This window comes from Larus michahellis, chromosome 8, assembly GCF_964199755.1.
Source record: "Larus michahellis chromosome 8, bLarMic1.1, whole genome shotgun sequence".
Lineage (NCBI taxonomy): Eukaryota > Metazoa > Chordata > Aves > Charadriiformes > Laridae > Larus > Larus michahellis.
Window position 1 is genome coordinate 19883405 of NC_133903.1, and position 21272 is coordinate 19904676.

General features: G+C 48.6%; 1 protein-coding gene across 1 annotated transcript in view; it reads right to left on the bottom strand.

Moving 5' to 3' along the window:
• PIGQ (phosphatidylinositol glycan anchor biosynthesis class Q) overlaps positions 1 to 21272 on the bottom strand; it is a 47524-nt gene that overhangs the window by 15115 nt on the left and 11137 nt on the right. The window contains exons 5-8 of the mRNA XM_074599347.1: positions 15236 to 15409; positions 6946 to 7077; positions 5620 to 5740; positions 53 to 179 (exon numbers count right to left, since the gene is read on the bottom strand). Of these exons, the coding sequence (XP_074455448.1) occupies positions 53 to 179; positions 5620 to 5740; positions 6946 to 7077; positions 15236 to 15409 (554 nt within the window). The remainder of the gene's footprint in view (positions 1 to 52; positions 180 to 5619; positions 5741 to 6945; positions 7078 to 15235; positions 15410 to 21272) is intronic.

The following is a 21272-nucleotide window of genomic DNA, read 5'->3' on the forward strand; positions in this document are numbered from 1 at the left end:
GGGAGGCAAGAGATGAAAACGGAGGCTGAAAAGTTAAAACAATGGCACTTACTAATCCAAAGATGGATGTGGTAAAGGAAGAAGCGGCCCAAAACCTGATCCAAAGCTGGGTTCGTTTTCAGTCCAGCTGGTGCTCCCATTAGCCACTGGAGCAGGTCCTGGAGCTCTTCAGCTACATGCTACAAAGGCATGGAAGCAAGGGCACTTGAGATAAAATACTACTACCACGCTGAGCAGGTCCAGTGCTCTCTACGTGCTGCCCCCTGCATTCTTACCACACTCTTCAAACCAATGGAAAAAAAAATCCAAACAACTACTTTACAGACAGCTAGTTAAATCAAAAATGCACCGTTATTGACTCTTGACTGAATCCAAACGTAACAGCAAAGAGGAAGCCGAACTGCTTAGACGGTCTTAGTGCTGTGAACACGAGTCTAGTGCTTGTTTACGGACACCTCTGGCAGACTTGCACAGTATGAATTCTTGGTGTAATGAGAGTTCTTGAAATAGATGGCAAACGCTGGCGCACAAATAGACTTCTTCAGACAGTCAACTGAAAAGTCAGAACTGAGCAAGTAATTAACTATGGGGAAGGCTGTCAGGATTTCAAAAAGGGAAGATGGCAATGCACTCATGGGCAAAAAAAGTGAATTTTTACCAACAAATAACCCCTATGTGTTTACTGCAGGGTAGAAAACACAATTATATAAATGTATTTCATACATAAACAAACTTTCTTGATGCTCTGTGGTGTACTTGGCAAGATTAACCATGATAGCACTGATCTTGCCTTGCACTGTCATGTCTCCCTGTAGGCTTCGTGGAAAGATACCTGTGGCATCCCAGTGAAAAAGAAGCCCTCTGAATCATTAAGAAAAAAAGCCTAATGGAGCTTGTCCCCAATCACCGAGGGCTTTGGTTCACAGTTTCTGGTGATTTAATCCCAGGCTGATGTTATTTACTGTTTTTCTCTCTCCACCCCATGACTCTGCTGGAGGTCCCGCTTGCAGTTGACAGGGCAGAAGATGGGGTGACTCTGCTGCTGGCTAGTTTGTACCTGACCTACTCACTAAGCTGAAACCAGCGGTGAAGTCCATTTACCAGGCTGTGAATCGAGGTAGCTGAGAGTGGTAGCCTCCAGCAAACAGGCAGGGAATATATGTGTAAGAACTGACCTCTCACGCTGTCCTGCATGGACCAGAGATTGTGAGTAAAGCCCTCTACCTCCAAAAATCCCAGTTACAGTCAAGTCCATGCAAGAGAGTTGCACTGAAAATCGTGCATGTATAGAAGAATCAAGACATGCTACCTAAAGCTGATGCACTGTAGCCTACTTTCCCCATCATTCATATGGATAATTTCCCTAAGGGGAAATTATTTCCAGAGAATGAGTCCATTTTATTTCTTAGCCAACAGAATCCTTGCAAAATTAGTTTGTAAACATTTACTTTTAGTGTAGGGGAAAAATTAAGGGCTCCATCTTCAACTTAAAGAAAAGGATTGCCTTTTTATTTTGTTCATTTTCCCTGTGTCTCACTGCAAGTCAGAACTGATTTTAACCCATGGATCTTACCTCTGTGGCTCAGAAGTGTTAGCTGCTTTATAAATAGGCTGTTTTTAATATTTAAAGTGTTGGATCGGTAACTTAGAAAAAGCATTTAGGGATTTTAATGAAATATTTAAATGCTGGAAAGCAGTCCTTCCGCAAGGCTTGTGGAGGCTGCCAGTCCCAGAGGTGCTGCTGAATTCTGTCAGGGGCACGTGGCTGCAGGAAGGCGTTATTCACCTCCGCTTGCTGTTATTCACCTCCACTTGCTGTTATTCAGCTGCACAAGGCATTGCAAAACCTAGTCCAAAGGCATAACCTTGTTTTCCAGACAGATATTTTAGGACTGATCAATAGCAAGCAGAATCAGAAAAGGTGACTGGGAGTCCAATACTCCTGTTGCAGTCATGAATATTGAATGTGGCCAGGATTAATAAGTAAGATACAGTTATTGGAACTGGAATCCAATACAGAATTGGAAGTGTTTCATAAAGGGGTGTAGGGATGTTACCAGATCGGAGACTAAAGCTAACATGGTTTAGATGAGATCGCTGTTGAAATATTTTCTTTCCTGTCACGCTCTTCTTTCTAGTGTCCACACACAGAGGGTCTGTGGGAACGTGACAGGGACAGAGGACACACAGCGCACCACGGGTGGGCACCAGGAAGCGTGCTGCAAACTGCCCGAGTGCAGCATCCAGTGCAAGTCAGAGCAAGCAGAGCCAAAGCACCCCCTACCAGACACCTGGCAGGCACCCTGTATCTGTTGCAGACATTTGGGGCTCTAAATTATACTTTTCTACAAATTAACATTCAAGAATATTTCCCAGGAAGTGTCCCCTCTGCTTGCTTTCTTTATGGATTAGCAGGACATGACTGAATAGGAACTCACATCCAATTATCTCTAAGCCCCAGCAATAATTTTGGAGGCACGATCTCTGATAAATATTTAACTGTTTCAAAGAGATTACAGATTAAGAAAAAGAGACATCAGCAAGGATGAAAGAGGTGAAGGAGGAAAAAAAAAAGAAAATGGTTTATAAGCAGTTCTTTTAAAAACAGACAAATGTAGTGCTTTGAATCAGGTATTTTTGAAAGAAGGCTATCTTGTGGAAGCCAAAAACAAGGACAACCGTTGGGAAGCCTGGTGGGATTGAGAAGAAGGAGGAGGGTGGGAGTTCTGAGGGCACCTACATGGAGAAGATTATTCACATTTTCCGTTCCTGGATTTGAAAGCCTGCTCCAAAAAATCAGTCCTTGGTATTGCACACAGCTACTTGCCAGCTATTCCCTAGGTGTCTCTGAATCACATCTGCCTCATTTACTGACAAAAGCAACTTGTTGTTGCAGTCGGCCCAGCGCAGCTCATCAAGCTGTGAAAGTGGGAGCCGCAGTCCACGATGGCTTGTGCATCACCAAAAATTGCTGGCTGAGTGCTGATGTGAGAACCATAATATCAGGGATGACGAATGATGGCTAGGGAACACGGCCTGACCCTCACGTCAGCAGGCTGAGCTTGTGACCCTGTCAGTTGTTGAGAGCCAAAATAACCTACCTGCATTTGCTTTCTTCCAGAGAGATGTTTGCTAGGAAAAAAAAAAAAGAGCACTGTATCCAGTCCCCACACAGCTACCATTCTGTCACTATAAGGTTTGTCAATATTAAAATCAATCAAATCAATGAGGTTAAAATAAGGTTATGTATATAACCTTATAATACATAACAATCTTATTATAATGTATAGAATGTCTATTTACTAAGAGCTACAGAGATGTAAGGTCGACACTATCATCAGACCTGGGGCATACACCAAACGCAGACCAGCAAGGAGTGCTGCGGAAAGAAAAGTAACTCATTCCGCACATGACAGAGTTTGTGTTACTGAACTTGGCAACACATAAGCACTTGAGGGAGCCCAAGTGGTGGGAATAATGTGTACCAGATGGACACTCAGCGGCAAAGAGGAAACCCACTGCTGAATGGCTAAGGGGAGATTTTGCTGTCATACTGGAAAAGAAGTGGTGCTGGCTTGCACACCACGTGCTGAAGTCACTGGGATATCTTGGGATCACTCAGATCTGCAATTTTTTAAGGCCTGCACATAATGCATATAAATCTATGTGCACCAAAGACAGCAAAAGGACTCCAAATTATTTTATGTCCACAATCTAATATGCTTGAAAGAAGAAAGTAAGGCTGGAATGTAAGAAGAGTTGTAAGTGGCCTGAACTGTTAAGCTTGGAGAAGCAGAGAAGAAAGGCAGCAACTGATGACCAGGCCACCCATGCAAGGAGGAGTTAGCGCTTCCAGGAAAGCAAGTAAACAGCTCTCGGTGATAGCGAGGCAATGAAGTCTGCACATGTAGGAGATATGGTGAAAACAGCTGACACTATGATGCCTAAGTTGAGTGACAGGTGAGCTAAATTACTGAAAGAGGAACAAACAAGCAACTCTCACAAAGAGCCTGTGCAGGGCAGGTGCTGGAATTGGGTACACCTTGAGCATGGAGAGCATCCATCTGCCAAAGACACTGGGCAGATGGAAGCCCTCCTGGAGCCACCTGCGCAAACAGGAGTGCAGCCAAAAGCCACTTCCTTGCAGACTTGTTAAGAAATCAGATTTCTGAGAGCTGGGCGCTTGCAGTAATCCCATAGGGAGAGCTATAGAGAATTTAAACTTCTCCAGCTAAAATATCTGTAAGGCAAAAGACTTAGTAATAAGACTTAGAAAAATATTTTTCATGTATAGCTCAAATACAAGAGCATTGCAAGAATTGTGGTCCTTTCTACCCCACCACTGCTGCTGAATAGTGTCTGCAGCAACCCTTAAAACATACCCTCCTTAAAAATTTGTCTATGAAAGATAACAAAAATAGCAATAATCATGATCCACAGCTATGCTGGGCACTCCATACACACTTTGTGAAGGCACAGCATGTACAAGAATGATCGGAGACCTATGGCTTGTAACAATTAAAAGGTTAGAAGTGGACCAAGCAGATCATCAAGGGAGACATGAGCTCTTCTCAAGAAAGGTAGGATAAATAGGAAAATGAAATTGCTGCTGGGATTTTCTAATCAGAATAAAATTCCTCCCAACTAAGAAGCTCAAGAAAGAGCAAAGAGAGGACATTCTCCAGCTGCTAGAAAAAACAATGGAAAGATCTACCTTCTCTCCCAGAAATGAAAGGAAAGTGGGCAGAGAAAGGATTAGGCTGTGCAGCTGCATGCCAGAGCTCAACATCGGCTGCACATGTGTTCCCAAGACACAGAACTCTTAAAATGGAGCTCATTTCAGATTAGTGGTCTGGTCTCCAGCCTCTGAAGTACATTATATGTTCCTTACTGCCTCTAAACAGATACACTGGAGTACTGCACCTAAAATGAGCCACCAGAAAAGTAGGACTGTATGAGTCATGCTTAGAATCTTCATTTATTTATGCTGATGCCGAGGGATCTTAGTGGGCAAGAGGAGTTATGTTTGAGAAAATGACAGGACACAGCAAGTTTTCCTAGTTGACCATCTGTACAGCAGAGCTCTTAGGATTTCAGGTGTTTGTGTCCTGACTCGCCAACGTCTTTGGATCTCCCCATGAAATTTCTCTTCAGAAGCACAGCTGCACTGCTTATCAAGTTTGACTTTTCAGCTGTTTATCAGATTCAACCCAGGTTACAGCTTTTTTTTTTTTCCCCCAAATGCCCCATATGGCAACAACTTGAGGACTCTTCCTGTTGACTTCAGAATAAAAGTATTCTGGCTCGATAACCACTCAACCTGCAGCTGCGGAGCTCTGGCCAAGCCACAATTGTTACTTTAGGAGCTGGAGCAGGCCTCCAGTAAACATCTAATTACTATTCACTGCACACGCAGAGCAGAGCTGTGTTCCTTTGGAGCAGCCCAAGCAGGCTTGATTTGAAGATTTCACTGTTCTTGAGGAGACCTAATTTGTGTTACTTCAGACAGGACTCTCTCTGAAATCCTTGCGCATAAGTCATTGCCTTCTTACAACAAGACACCAAGAGGTGGTCAGTACCCACAGCAGGTGAAAGAGAAACGGCTTTGGCCAGACTTACATCAGCCACGGGGATGAGGGTATCGTCAAGGTGACCAATTCGGTTCTTTTGGTACAGCCAGGACATCAGCAGCATCCCCAGAGCCACATCAATCAGCAGAGAGATGAAGATGTTGGCTTTCCTGCATGCAGGATAAAGAGAAACAGCGTTAGAGAAAAAGGAAGGACGGTGTTTAATGTTTCAATGACAATTGTCGACTTCACTTACATAGAATCTTTAATGTCCCGGGGACAGCAGGAAAATTAGAGGCACAGTGTGGAGGTCTTTTGACTTTCACTGCTGTGCTGCTGCTTCTGTGGCCAAACACAGAGCCATTCGGAGCCTGCCACACCGCAAAACCTTTCTTAGCGAGGGGAGAGAAGAGTGGGATTGAAGCTACAAAGAGGAATGCTAAACAAAGTGTGTGTGTGTACATATATATGCACACACACACACACATTCAGGGGGGATATACCAATACTAAGGGCGCCAGCCTTGGAATATCCACGTTGAGATCAGATGGCTTTCCGAGAGGTATACTTTAGTTGAACCAGTAGTCAATGTAATAAATCGTGTTTCTGGGTACACAGACATTTCCAGAAGGGCTGCTGAACTGCCCCCTCCCCGCTAGAGTTTCTGAATGGAATATCATGATGTGAGTTATTGGGGAAATCAGATTAAACAGTCACGGTTACTTTTGGCCTCCAAATCTGCTAATCTATTTTAAGTGTTCCCTGGGAGTCTATTACTGCAGGATCAGAGAACCACACAGAACAAGACTCGCTGTGTAATGGCCACAGGGCATTCAATATCCGTCTCAGATCTCTGCCTCTCCCTGTTCCACTCGCTGGGCTGCGTGTTTGCTTTCTCTATTACACTGACGTTGTTGCTGCTGTTGGAGTCTCTGGTCTGCAGTTACCGCAACAAAGATTCCCCAAAAGAGTGGGTGAAAGAGGAGAGCATTTAAAGCATTCTGCTCTTATGGAAAGTGCCGCTGAATACTGATTGCAGCTTTTGGTTAAAAGCAGCATATGTGGAAGCAATGAGCTTGTGGGAGTAGTGACAGCAAAGTACTACACACATGGGTGCGGTACAAGCTTTCTGTGGGCAATAGCTGGTTGCCTTTCCCAGGCTAGGGAAAAAAGGCATATATCAGGCAAAAGACAAAATTAATTAAAGCAGAGTGCAAAGATCTGCGGACTAGCAGGGAGTAGAGCAAGGAAGGCAACATGGCATGGTGCAGTGAGGACCCCATAGTGCTGGGCTGGCACAGGGTCCATGGTTTGGGCTCCCGAGACGAGACAGGGCTAGAGCAAAGACATGCATGACTTTATGTGTACTCCATACCTCATTGGGTGAGTCTGGTTTTGAGCATTGTTGTTGCTGCTGATGACCTGGAGGTGCTGCAGGTGGTGTCTCAGCTGCTCACAAGTTAAGAGTTTGCTCCATAGGAAAGACAAAGGCCAAAACTTCAGCACCCTGCAGAAACACCATGGGAATGTCTGCTTTTGCTTTTGCCATATACAGTGTACAAAGTCCATGCAAAACATTCCATGTAAAGTTAAGATTGTGCAACCAGAGATGGTGTCAACATATTATCATTAAAGAATATTAGATGTTAACTGCTCTCCTAAAGGTTAATAGAATTAAGGCAGCCTTTCCAGATCAAGACATCTAAAAGACAACCCAATCTCTCGTTTCCATTCTTTAAAACCAAGCGTCTCGCTCTTCCAAGGAAGCCAGAACACAATCCTGATTCCAGCCTGTGCTTTGGGATACATCACTGGGATTGCACGCTGCTCTAAGTCTCCAGGAGACCGGAGTTAAGACAGTTGTGTGTGCAGCACAACCACACAACACGGTGCAACTGCTTCACAAATCCCGGTATTACGGATCACAAGTATCTATCTAGCATGAGCTTGCTGTAACAAACAGCTCGGTTCTCCCTGCCGTTTCTGTCCCCTTTCCCCTCTTTTCTTTCTTCCACTTGATCCTTTTCTTGTTTTTTTCTTTATTACTTCCAAATTCCTTTCTCGGAGTCTTCCTTTCTATCTTCTTTCCCCTGCCTTGCCAAAGGACCAGCATTATGTAGATAACACATTTAGCATTTAATGATGTTTCAAAGTTAACATCCACATTAGGCTTGCAGGGGAGGAAATATTCACACAGTTCTTTTTTTTTATGACTCAGAAGAAAAGTACTAAATGATGCTCACTTATTTTGGGGCATTCCTTTTATCACCACACAACCTATAAAGGAAGGAATGATGGTGATTTGTGTAGTCTAAAATGACACCACAGGATGCAGGCCAGTCAAAGAAGGCACAGCAGTGGTACAGCAACACAAAGCACCACCTTTGCTGTGGGGAATAAATTCTGATGTGGACATAATTTGGATCCCTTCTTTCCTGTACACAATGGTGGTTTCGCTATTTTCACAGTGTTTCACTGTTTCTCATTAAAGGTGCAGGAATCCACGTTCACTTTTAGTCCTTCCTTCACCTACTCTGTCTTACTGCTTTGGCGTGTTCCTTCAGTTTACATTCATTCCAAATGCTAAAGTTATTCCTGGTATCCTGCTTTGCTTTTGACATTGTACAGCTGTTTGGATCATTAGTGAGTGCAGCCTGGAGACGTCACTGCAACACATGCGTGCTTTCCCCAGATTTCATCCAGAGGACTTCAGCCTGTCACCCAGCAGCAGAGGACTGGCCAGGATAAAACGCAGGATGGGCAGACTGGGACTCCAGCTGCTGTTTATCCATTTTACACAAATTGCTTGTTCAAAATCCTCCTCCCTTCACTGTGGTTGCTGCCCACCTCCACACCCCACCCTCCTGAGCCCTTTCAACCATCCTTGCTGCAAGGTTTGTCAGCTTGAAAATTAAAGCGCTGAAGTCCCCCCTTTCCCCTCCCCATTCAAATTTCAGATACACGGGTTTTGAAATGCAGGCAGCGCACTGTGAATCATTCTTCTTAAATTGAGGCCTCTGAGTTACTCAGCTCTTCAATGCAGCCTCCCACCTTAGAGACAAATGCATGCACCATTCTTCAGTTGACTTGGCAGGAGGGAACATATAAAGTGGCAGAGGAAAGAGCTCCAGGCAGGGGAGGGAGACATGGTGAGCGACTGCCCTGGCCACTGAACTCAAAGACCCAGGTTTGCAGATTCACCCAGGCACAATTGCAGAAGGGTTTTCTCTTCCAATTATATCCTAGCCCAGTGGTTACAAATAGTGCTGCGGCAAACCTTTGCAAGATCAGAGAATTGTATGTGAAATGCAAAGAAGGTGGAAGGAGAAATGCTGTACATGTGTAGTTATGTACAGATGACTGAAGGTAAAAAATTACTCGTCAAACCATCACCTGCCAGACCATGTCAGTTTACTGGAAAACAAGGGCTCTGGGGCCCAGTGATAAACACTCACTGGGCTAATAACCCCCCAGCAATGAGAAGGGTTTTCCCTCCCGGCGCCTTCTCTGTGGCAGCCATCCCTGGACATTCGGGATTTTTGGCTCCAGGTGCAAGGGCCAGGGGAGGAGATGGGTTTGAGGCTGAGGTCACTAGGAAAGCCTGGCACCCTGTGGCTGGTGGGGCAATGGAAGTGGTTCCTAGAGAGCATGAGAACAAGACACAGTTTTCCCTCCTGGAACCTTGGGTGTGGGACCAATCTCCAGACATTTGCTATTTTTGAGGCCAGCCCTGGGGCAAGTGGGAAAGGGTGGTTTTGAGGCTGAAGGCACCAGGAAAGCCCGCAGCCCCAAGGTCTGTGTGGCCATGCAAGCGGTTCCCAGAGACCATGAGAACAAACTGCAGTTTTCTTCCTGGCACTTGCCATTTTAGGTCAATCTCTATAGGTTTGCTTTCATTGAGCTCCGCTCTGGATAGAGTTTTAAGCTTTAGGTTACTGGTGCTGTGAAAGCTGTTCCCAGAGAAAGTGAAAAGAAGCACTACTTTTCCCTCCTGGCACTTGCCTTCTGGTAGCAATCTCCAGATGTTTTCTGGTTTTGAGCTTAGCGCTGGGGAGAGTAGTATCAGTTAGAATATAAAAGCAGTCATAGCAGTTCCCAGAGACAGAGAGCATAAGCACAACGTTTCCCCGTGGCTCCTTCATTGTGGGAGAAATCCTGAGAAGGTTGCTGTTTTTGAGTCCAGCTCCGGGGAGAGTGTTAGCACTTAGATTACAGGGGCAGTGAAAGCAGTTCCCAGGGACAGTGAAAACAAGTTCCTCTTTTCCGGCATGGCAATTTTCATGTTGGAGTAATCTCTCGATGCTTCCTGATGTTGAGCCCATCTCTCGGGAGAGTGGTAGCACTTAGGTTACTGTGGCAGTGAAAACAGTTTCCAGAGACAGTGAGAACAAGCCCCACTTTTTTTCTCCTGGCACTTTGAATGTGGGAGCAATCTCTAGATGTTTGCAGGTTTTGAGCTTCATGCTTTGGTGAGTGTTAGCACTTAAGTTACTGGGCAGTAAATGAAGTTCCCAGAGACAGTGAGAATAAGCAAATTTTTTCCTCCTGGCACTTGCCATGAGGGAGCAATGGCTAGATGTTTGCTCTCTTTGAACCCAGCTGTGGGGAGAATGTTAGCACTTACAGTACAGGGAAGGTGAAATTAGCTCACAGAGACTGTGAAAACATGCACCACTTTTCCCTCTTGTCACTTGTCATGTGGGGTCAATCTCTATATGTTTGCAGTTGCTGAGCCCAGCGCTGGTAACTGGGGCACTGAAAGCAGATCCCAGATACAGTGAAAACAAGCCCCACTTTTCCTCACTGTTACTTTCCATATGCGACCAAACTCTAGAAGTTTGCAGGTTTTGAGCTTAGCGCTTTGGAGAGTGTTAGCATTTAGGTAAGTGGGGCAGTGAAAGCAGTTCCCAGAGCCAGTGAAAACAAGGATAACTTTTCCCTTCTGGCACTTTCCATATTAGGGCAATTTTTAGATGGTTGCTGGTTTTGAGCCCCGCTCTGGGAAAAGCGTGAGCACTGAGGTGACTGCGGCAGTGAAAGCTGTTCCCAGGGACAGTGAGACCAAACCCCACTTTTCCCTCCTGCCACTTTCCATGTGCGAGCAATCTTTAGATGTTTACTGGTTTTAAGCCCAGCTCTGGGGACAGTGTTAGCACTTAGGTAACTGGGACAGTGAAAGCAGTTCCCACAGACCATGATAAGAAACACAATTCTTTCCTTCTGGCACTTGCCATGTGGCAGCCATGAGGTCTGTGGGGCCATGCAAGTGGTTCCCAGAGAGCTTTAGAACAAGTAACAGTTTTCCCTCCTGGCTCCTTGGGCGTGGGAGCAATCTCCAGACATACGGAAATTTTTGAGGCCGACCCCGGGGGAAGTGAGAAAGGGTGGTTTTGAGGCTGAAGGCGCCAGGAAAGCCTGGAGCCCCAAGGTCTGTGGAGCGATGCAAGTGGTTCCCAGAGAGCTTTAGAAAGTGCAAGTTTTTCCTCCTGTCTCCTTCTGTGTGGGAGCAATCTCCAGATGTTTGCTATTTTTGGTGCGGAGACAAGCTTCATGGCAGGTAAGTCTGCTCTGGGGAAGCGATCATAGAATCATATGATCATAGGGTTGGAAGGGACCTCTGGAGATCATCTAGTGCAACCCCCCTGCCAGAGCAGGGTCACCTAGAGCAGGTTAGACAGGAATGCATCCAGGCGGGTTTTGAATGTCTCCAGAGTTGGAGACTCCACCACCTCTCTGGGCAGCCTGTTCCAGTGCTTTGCCACCCTCACAGGAAGGAAGTTCCTCCTCATGTTTAGGTGGAACTTCCTATGCTCAAGTTTGTGCCCGTTACCTCTTGTCCTGTCCCCGGGCACCACTGAAAAGATCCTGGCCCCATCCTCCTGACACCCACCCTTTCAGTATTTATAAGTGTTGATAAGGTCCCCCCTCAGCTGTCTTTTTTCCAGACTGAAGAGACCCAAATCCCTCAGCCTTTCTTCATAAGAGAGGTGTTCCAGTCCCCTCAGCATCTTGGTAGCTCTCTGCTGCACCCTCTCCAGCAGTTCCCTATCCCTCTTGAACCGGGGAGCCCAGAACTGGACACAGTACTCCAGGTGCGGCCTCCCCAGGGCAGAGTAGAGGGGGAGGATGACCTCCCTCCACCTGCTGGCCACACTCTTCTTGATGCCCCCCAGGATGCCATTGGCCTTCTTGGCCACCAGGCCCCATCAGTGGCTCACAGTCATCCTGTTGTCCCCCAGGACTCCCAGGTCTCTTTCCACAGAGCTGCTCTACAGCAGGTCACCCCCAACCTGTCCTGGTGCAGGGGGTTATTCCTCCCCAGGTGCAGCACCCTACATTGCCCTTCTTGAATTTCATAAGGTTCCTCTCTGACCAAATCTCCAACCTGTCCAGGTCTCTCTGTATGGTGGCACAGCCTTCTGCTGTGTCAGCCACCCCCCCAAGCTTTGTGTCATCAGCAAACTTGCTGAGGGTGCACTCTATCCCTTCATCCAGGTCATTGATGAATATATTGAAGAGGACTGGACCCAGTACTGACCCCTGGGGAACACCACTCATCACTGACCTCCAACTAGACTCTGTGTCCCTAATCACACAGGGGGATCCCCCCTTCTGAGCTCTGTCTTTCAACCAGTTATCTATCCACCTTACTGTCCATTCATCAAGCCCACTCTTCCTAAGCTTCCCTATGAGGATGTGGGAGACTGTGCCGAAAGCCTTGCTTAAGTCAAGGTAGGCCACATCTACAGCCCTCCCATCATCTATCCATCCAGTCATGCCATCATAGAAGGCTATCAGATTAGTCAGACATGATTTCCCCTTGGTGAATCCATGATGAGTACTTCTGATAGCTTTCTTTTCTTCCACATGCCTTGAGATGACGTCCAGAACGAGCTGTTCCATCATCTTTCCAGGGATGGAGGTGAGGCTGACCGCCCTGTAGTTCCCCAGCTCCTCCTTCTTGCCTTTTTTGAAGACTGGAGTGACATTGGTTTTCCTCCAGTCCTCACGCACCTCTCCTGTTCTCCAGGACCTTTCAAAGATGAGGGAGAGCGGCCCAGCAATGACTTCCGCCAGCTCCCTCAGCACTCTCGGGTGCATCCCATTGGGGCCCATGGACTTGTGAATATCTAATTGATCTAATTGATCCCTCACTCGATCCTCCTCTACCCAAGGGAAGTCTTCTTCTTTCCCTGTTACTTCCCCCAATGCCGGGGACTCCTGAAGGCTGGTCTGAGCAGTAAAGACCAAAGCAAAGAAGTCATTCAGTGACTCCGCCTTCTCTGCATGCTCCGTCATCATGGCTCCTGTCTCATTCAACAGTGGGCCCACAACTTCTCTGGTCTTCCTTTTGCTTCCAATATACTTGTAGAAGCCCTTCCTGTTGAGCTTGACATCCCTAGCCAGGTTTAATTCCAAGGTGGCCTTGGCTTTCCTTGTTTCATCCCTGCACGCTCTGGCAGCATTCTTGTAACTCTCCCAAGGGGTCAGTCCCTTCTTCCACTTATTGTAAATTTTCTTCTTCCACTTGAGCTTTTTCAGAAGCTCCCTGCTCAACCATGCAGGTCTCCTGCATCCCTTAGCCGATTTATTTCTCTTAGGGATGCACCGATCCTGAGCTTGGAGGAAGTGGTCTTTGAATACCAACCAGCTTTCTTGAGCCCCTTTGCCTTCCAGAGCCCTAGCCCACGGGATCTCTCCAAGCAGTTTCTTGAAGAGGTCAAAGATAGCCCTTCTGAAATCCAAGGTTGTAATTTTACTTCTTGTTGTTTTGTGCGTAGTACTCATGATCCTGAACTCTATCATTTCATGATCACTACAACCTAGGGTGCCCCCAACCTTAATGTCCTCCAGCAGTCCCTCTGTGTTTGTCAGTACCAGGTCCAGGAGTGCTCCTCTCCTTGTTGGCTCCTGTACCACCTGTGTCAAAAAGTTATCATCAATGCACTGGAGGAGCCTCCTGGACTGTGCGTGCCTGGCTGTGTGGTCTTCCCAGCAGATATTGGGGTGATTGAAGTCCCCCATGAGAAACAAGGCCTGCGATTGTGAGGCTACCTTCAGCTGCCTGTAGAAAGCCTCATCAGCTTCCCCATCCTGATCAGGTGGCCTGTAATAAACACCCACAACAGTGTCCCTCATATTTGCCTGCCCCTTAATCCTTACCCATAAGCTCTCGACCCTTTCTTCATCCACCCCTAGTAAGAGCTTGATGCATTCCAAATGCTCTCTCACGTGCAACTCCAAATGCAACTCCACGACCTCGCTTCACTGGCCTGTCTTTCCTGAAGAGGACATAGCCATCCATGACAGCATTCCAGTCATGTGAGCTGTCCCACCATGTCTCAGTAACTGCAATGAGATTGTGGCCCTGTGACCGCACACAGATTTCCATCTCTTCCCGCTTATTCCCCATGCTGCGTGCATTGGTGTATAATGCACCAAATGCAGTGGTGCATTTCAGAGAGGGAGTTGTGTGTGTAGTTTTGAGATGTGTGAGTGTACCTTGAGATGTGGTATGCCTTCTGGCTTTCAGAAATACTGGCACACTGGCCCACAAGCACTGAGCAACTATGCCCTGGCACCTCACTAGCAAGCCCAGTACCGTCCCCAACCCCCCTTCAAACCTAGTTTAAAGCCCTCTCAATGAGCCCTGAGAACTCTTGTCCTAGAACCCTTTTTCCCCTGGAAGTCAAGGTATTCCCACCTGTTACCAGCAGGCCAGGTGTTTTGTAGGTCAGGCCATGATCAAAGAACCCAAAGTCCTGCCGGCAGCACCAGGTTCGAAGCCAGGTATTGATCTGCTGGCTCCTCCTATTTACCCCCTCGTCATTCCCCGCAACTGGGAGGATAGACGAGAACACAACTTGCGCTCCTGATCCCTTGACCAGGCGTCCCAGGGTCTTGAAATCTTTCTTCATTGCCCTTGGACTTCTCCTTGTTACCTCGTCCCTGCCTACCTGAAAGAGCAAAAGTGGGTAGTAGTCTGAGGGCCGTACCAGGGAAAGACGCATCCTCTTCACATCCTTGACCCGGGCCCCAGGGAGGCAGCAGACCTCCCTATGTATCGGGTCCGGCCTGCATATTGGGCCTTCCGCTCCCTTCAGGAGGGAGTCACCTATGACAAGGTCTTTTCTTCTTTACTGCAGAGGTTTTGATGCAGGGGGAGGTCTGACTAGACCTCGCTGATGCCTCCAAGGTAGGAGAACTATCGTGCCCGTCATCACCCAGATCTAAAGTGATCTGAGGCCAAAAGGGCTGGCAAAGAGCTCTGTTTGGGGCTTCTTGGAAGCCAGGAAAAGCCGTGTGCCTGTGCTGGGGACTGACAGCTGATAGCTTGTGGGGGGGGCCTGCTGAGCTAGCATGGGCAGATCCATCACCACCCACCGTTTATCAGACTATAAGAAGCCTCTGTGAGGGCAGTAACTTGCTGCCCACAGGGCAAGCCAACCTACTGTGGGTGCCCCAGGTGGGGTGCTGTGGCTGTTTGCAGCTCGTTGGGCTGTTTCAGCTGCTGTCTGCAGCTCGTTGGGCAGAACACGAGGTGCTGCACTTCACTCAAGGAGTGATTGTTGCCACTTGGAGGAGGAAGAGTGTTTTCCCAGCACCCACCCAAATGGGTATTGGTATCCAGGCCAGAGGCTGTGAGCAATGCCACAGCCTTTCACTGGCAGCGGGTGACAATGTTGACCACGGCTGCGTGCGGTCTGAGCAGGTTGATGGCCTTCTCCGCTGGGTGGCACAGCTCCAAGGTGAAGTGATGGAGCTCAAAGAAGAGGTGAGTAGATTGAGGAACATCAGAGAGAGTGAGAGGGAAATTGACCATTTCCACAAACTGCTCTCTGCAAAAACAGAATGGGAGGTAACTCTTAGTGGACCAGAGGATTCTGTATCCTTTCACCAGCAAGCCCCCCAGCCCTCCCGTAGTAACCCTCATGAGCTGGGTCAATGGGAGCAGGTCTCTGTCTGATGGATCAAAAGAAAGAAACGGAGCAAGCAGGTTCCTGTAAGAAGCGCACCACCTATAGTGCCCTTGCAGAACAAGTATGGGGCTCTGCAGGAGGAACTGGTTGCAACCACCCTGACATCTGCTGGAGGGACAACACAGCCAGGCCCCAGCAATCCAGGATGTTTCTGGAATGCATAGATGACAACTTCCTCCTCCAAATGGTAGAGGAACCAACAAGAAACAGTGCTATGCTGGACCTCGTTGTCACCAACAGGGAAGGGCTGGTGACCAATGTGAGGCTCAGGGATAACCTTGGCTGCAGTGACCACGAAGAGATAGAATTTAAGATCATCAGGGCAACTAGGAGGATATATTGCAAGCTTATGACCCTGGACTTTAGGCATGCAGACTTGGATCGCTTCAGGGATCTGCTGGCCAAAGTGTTGTGGGACAAAGCTCTAGAGTGAAGGGGGGGCCCAGGACAGCTGCTCAGTATTCAAGGATCACCTTCTCCATGTCCAGGAGCAAACTATACCGACAAAGAGGAAGGCAGGAAAGAGTGCTAGGAGACCTGCCTGGATGAACAGGGAGCTCCTGGACACACTGTCACGCAAAAAGAAACTTTATAAGGAGTGGAAGAAAGGACAGCTAGAATGGGGAGCATATAAGGAAGCTGTCCGAACAGCAAGAGACCTGGTGAGAAAAGCTAAAGCTCAGCTGGAATTAAATCTAGCCAAGGAGATCAAGGGAAACAGCAAAAATTTCTATAGGTACATTAATGGTAAGAAGGGGGCTAGGGAGAGTGTAGGCCCCCTCAGAAAGGAAATGGGGGAACTGGTGAGAAGTGATATGGAGAAGGCCGAGGTTCTCAATGACTTCTTTTCCTCAGTCTTCACTGGCAAGGGCTCCAGCCACACTCCCAGAGTCACAGAAGACAATGGCAGGGGTTGGACAGAACTGCCCATTGCAAGTGAAGATCAGGGTCGTGACCATCTGAAGAACCTGAAAGTGAACAAGTCCATGGGACCGGATGGGATACACCCACGGGTACTGAAGGAGCTGGTGGATGAGGTTGCTAAACAGCTCTCTATTACATTCCAAAAGTCATGGCAGTCTGGTGAAGTCCCCACTGACTGGAAAAGGGGAAACATAATCCCCATTTTCAAAAAGGGAAAGAAGGATGGACCAGGGAACTATAGGCCAGTCAGTCTCACCTCCGTGCCTGGTAAGATTATGGAGCAGATCCTCCTGGAGGCACTGCCGAGGCAGAAGAATAACGAAGAGGCGATCGGGTACAATCAACATGGCTTCACCAAGGGCAAATTGTGCCTGACAAACCTGGTGGCCTTCTATGAGAAGGTCACAACATCAATAGACAAGGGGAGAGCAACTGATGTCATTTACCTGGACCTGAACAAAGCCTTTGACGCTGTCCCGCATGACATCCTGGTCTCCAAGCTGATAAAATATGGCTTTGATGGACTGACAATTCAGTGGATAAAGAACTGGCTTGACGGCCGCACACAAAGAGTGGCGGTCAATGGGTCCATGTCCAAGTGGAGGCCAGTGACAAGTGGAGTCCCTCAAGGATCAGTATTGGGACCGGTCTTGTTTAACACCTTTGTCAGCTATATGGACAGTGGCATAGAGTGCACCCTCAGCAAGTTTGCCGAAGACATCAAGCTGTGCGGAGGAGACCAGCTCCAGTGCAGGTAAGGCCTCACTGGGGAAGGGGATCGCAGAGGGTAAGGCTGGCAAAAAGGCTCTTCTGAGGGCTTTCGTGGCTGGGAAAAGCGGCTGCCTCGTGCCGGAACTGGCAGCTCGGGGGTGGGCTGCTGACGCGGCAGGGGCGGAGACAATGACACACGCGGCAGTTCTAAACGGACTGTCCCGGAGCGCAGCGGCCGGCTGCTGTGCACCCAGCACGCAGGCAGCTGGTGGGTGTCACCGCGGTGAGAGCGGGTGTACCGGACGCTGCTCCTTGAACAGTAAGTTACTGGAAACCTCTCAACCTGACCAGGACGTCATGGTAAGAACTCGGCAGAAGGCCATGCTATCCCTGAGCTCTGCACTGAGCAGCTCCGATGTGGCCACTCAGACAGAGCTTGCATGGGAACATGCTGCCACCCAGGTGTCAGGCTGCAGGGTGTGCCCTGCTCTTGCGCTGGTGTTGAATGGTAGTGGTGAGCAGACCTGTGGGAGGTGTGCCCAGGTAGAGGAACTCCTTCACCTAGTGATGGGGCTTCGTGAGGAGGTAAGTCGTTTGAGAAGTATAAGGGATTGTGAACAGGAGATAGATAACTGGAGTCGCATCCTGCCTTCCCTGAAAGAAGCATCTCAGGCAGACAGAGCTCCACATACAGAGCACACCCCACCCTCTAGCAGCATAGCTGAATGTGGAGATTCAGAGGACAGGGGCCAGTGGCAACAAGTCCCCGTCCGGCGTGGCAGGCGTGCCACCCAGGTGACCCCCACACCATCCCAGATGCCCTTGCAGAATGGATATGATGTTCTGCAAAGGGAACCGGAGGATGAGAAGGACAACAGCTTGCTGAACTTGGAGTTGTCACCGAGGCCAAGACGGATTATGCCTTGTATAACAACATCCTCAGTTATGAAAGAAAGATAGGCCCTTGTAGTAGGGCACTCGATTCTGAAGGGAGTGGAAGGTCCCATATGTAGACCAGACCCAATCTGTAGGGAAGTCTGCTGTCTCCCTGGGGCCAAAGTTAAGGATGTCCAGAAGAAACTCCCTACCCTAGTTAGGCCTACTGACTACTACCCTTTATTGATTTTTCAGTTAGGCAATGATGAAATTTCAGAAAGAAGCCTGAAGGCAATGAAGAAAGACTTCAGGGCCCTGGGACGGATGGTTAGGGCATCAGGAGCACAAGTAGTGTTTGCTCCTATCCCAACAGTTGCGAGGATTGATGAGAAGATTAATAGGAAATGCCAGCTGTTCAATGCCTGGCTCAGAGACTGGTGTCATCGGCAGGACTTTGGGTTCTTTGGTTATGGGCTGCTTTTCAGGACGCCAGGCCTGCTCGCAACAGACGGCAAAAGCCTGTCTCAGAGGGGGAAAAGGGTTTTAGGGCAGGAGTTGGCGGGGCTCATTGACAGGGCTTTAAACTAGATTCGAAGGGGGATGGGGATGGATCCAAGCTTGCTAGCAAAAAGCCTGAAGGTGGCATGCTGGCACTAGACTTGGAAAAGACAGGGGGCGTAACCAGGCTCCTTAGGAATAAGTCTGGGGGTGGCAGAATTTCGGCTCCCGCCAGTAAAAAGGAGAAAGGACCTATAGCCCAGCTGAAGTGCTTAGACACTAACGCACGTAGCATGGGCAACAAACAGGAGGAGCTAGAAGCCATTGTGCAGCAGGATAATTATGATGTAGTCGCCATCACAGAAACGTGGTGGGATGACTCACATAGCTATAGTGCTGCCATGGATGCCTATAGGCTCTTCAGGAAGGATAGGCAAGCAAGGAGAGGCAGGGGTGTGGCCCTGTACGTTAAGGAGTGTTATGAATGCTTTGAACTAAATGATGGTGATAATGAGACTGAATGTTTATGGGTAAGGATCAGGGGCAGGGCTAACAAGGAGGATATCGTAGTAGGAGTCTGTTATAGACCGCCCAATCAGGATGAGGAGGCAGATGAAATGTTCTATAAACGACTGGGAGAAGTCTCAAGATCGTGAGCTCTTGTCCTCGTGGGGGACTTCAATTTGCCGGACATCTGCTGGGAATACAATACAGCAGGGAGGGAACAGTCTAGAAGGTTCCTGGAATGTACTGGGGATAACTTCCTGACACGGCTAGTGAGAGAGCCAGCTAGGGAAGGTGCCCTGCTGGATCTGTTGTTTGTAAACAGGGAAGGTCTTGTGGGGGATGTGAAGGTTGGAGGCTGTCTTGGGAACAGTGACCATGAAATGATAGAGTTTTCGATTCTGCGAGAAGCAAGGAGAGGGGTCAGCAGAACTGCTACCTTGGACTTCCGGAGGGCGGACTTTGGGCTTTTCAGGAGCCTGGTTGACAAAGTCCCCTGGGAGGCAGTCCTCCAGGGCAAAGGAGCCCAGGAAGCCTGGATGATTTTCAAGAAGGAAGTCTTAAAGGCGCAGGAGCAGGCTGTCCCCATGTGCCAGAAGACAAGCTGCCGGGGAAAAAGACCGGCCTGGCTAAACAGGGAGCTAGTGTTGCAACTTAGGGAAAAAAAGAGGATCTATGGCCTCTGGAAGGAAGGGCAGACCATTCAAGAGGAGTACAAAGAGGTAGTGAAGCTATGTAGGGAAAAAATCAGGAGGGCCAAAGCCCAGCTAGAACTAAACCTGGCTTCTGTTGTCAAGGACAACAAAAAAAGTTTCTATAAATATATTAGCAATAAGAAGAGGACTAAGGATTATCTCTGTCCTCTAGTAGATGGGTCTGGCAACATAGTGACCAAGGATGAGGAAAAGGCTGAGGTACTTAATGAAGTCTTTGCCTCAGTCTTCAGCAGTAGGACCAGTTGTTCCCTGAGTACCCAGACCCCTGAGCTAGAAGACAGGGATGGGGAGCAGAATGAAGCCCCTGTAATCCAAAGGGAAATGGTGAGGGACCTGCTTCAGCACCTGGAGGTGCACAAATCTATGGGGCCGGATGGGATCCACCCAAGGGTATTGAAAGAGCTGGCGGAAGTGCTCGCCAGGCCACTTTGCATCATTTATGAGCAGTCCTGGACAACCGGCGAGGTCCCAGCTGACTGGAGGTTAGCAAATGTGACACCATCCACAAGAAGGGCCGGAAGGAGGATCCAGGGAACTACAGGCCAGTCAGTCTGACCTCGGTGCCTGGGAAGGTCATGGAACAGATCCTCTTCAGTGCCATTACACGGCACATGCAGGAGAACAGGGTGATCAGGCCCAGTCAGCATGGGTTTGTGAAGGGCAGGTCATGCCTATCAAAACTAATATCCTTCTATGATAAGGTGACCCACTTAGTGGATGAGGGAAAAGCTGTGGATGTTATCTACTTGGATTTTTGCAAAGCTTTTGACACTGTTGCCCACAGCATTCTCCTGGAGAAACTGGCTGCTCATGGCCTGGACAGGTGTACTCTTTGCTGGGTAAAAAACTGGCTGGATGGCCGTGCCCGGAGAGTGGTGGTAAATGGAGTTAAATCCAGTTGGTGTCCAGTCACAAGTGGTGTCCCCCAGGGCTCGGTGCTGGGGCCGGTTCTCTTTAATATCTTTATCAATGATCTGGATGAAGGGATTGAATGCACCCTCAGTGAGTTCGCAGATGACACTAAACTGGGCGGGCGTGTTGATCTGCTTGAGGGTACGTTGGCTCTGCAGAGGGATCTGGACAGGCTGGACCGATGGGCTGAGACCAATGGTATGATGTTCAACAAGGCCAAGTGCCGGGTCCTGCACTTGGGTCACAACAACCCCATGCAGTGCTACAGGATTGGGGCAGAGTGGCTCGAAAGCAGCCTGGCAGAAAAGGACCTGGGGTGTTGGTTGACAGCCGGCTGAATATGTGCCAGCAGTGTGCCCAGGTGGCCAAGAAGGCCAACAGCATCCTGGCCTGTATCAGGAATAGCGTGGTGAGACGGACTAGGGAAGTGATCATCCCCCTGTACTCGGCACTAGTGAGGCCCCACCTCGAGTACTGCATTCAGTTTTGGGCCCCTCGCTACAAGAGGGACATTGAGGTGTTGGAGCGTGTCCAGAGAAGGGCTATAAAGCTGGTGAGGGGTCTGGAGGACAAACCTTATG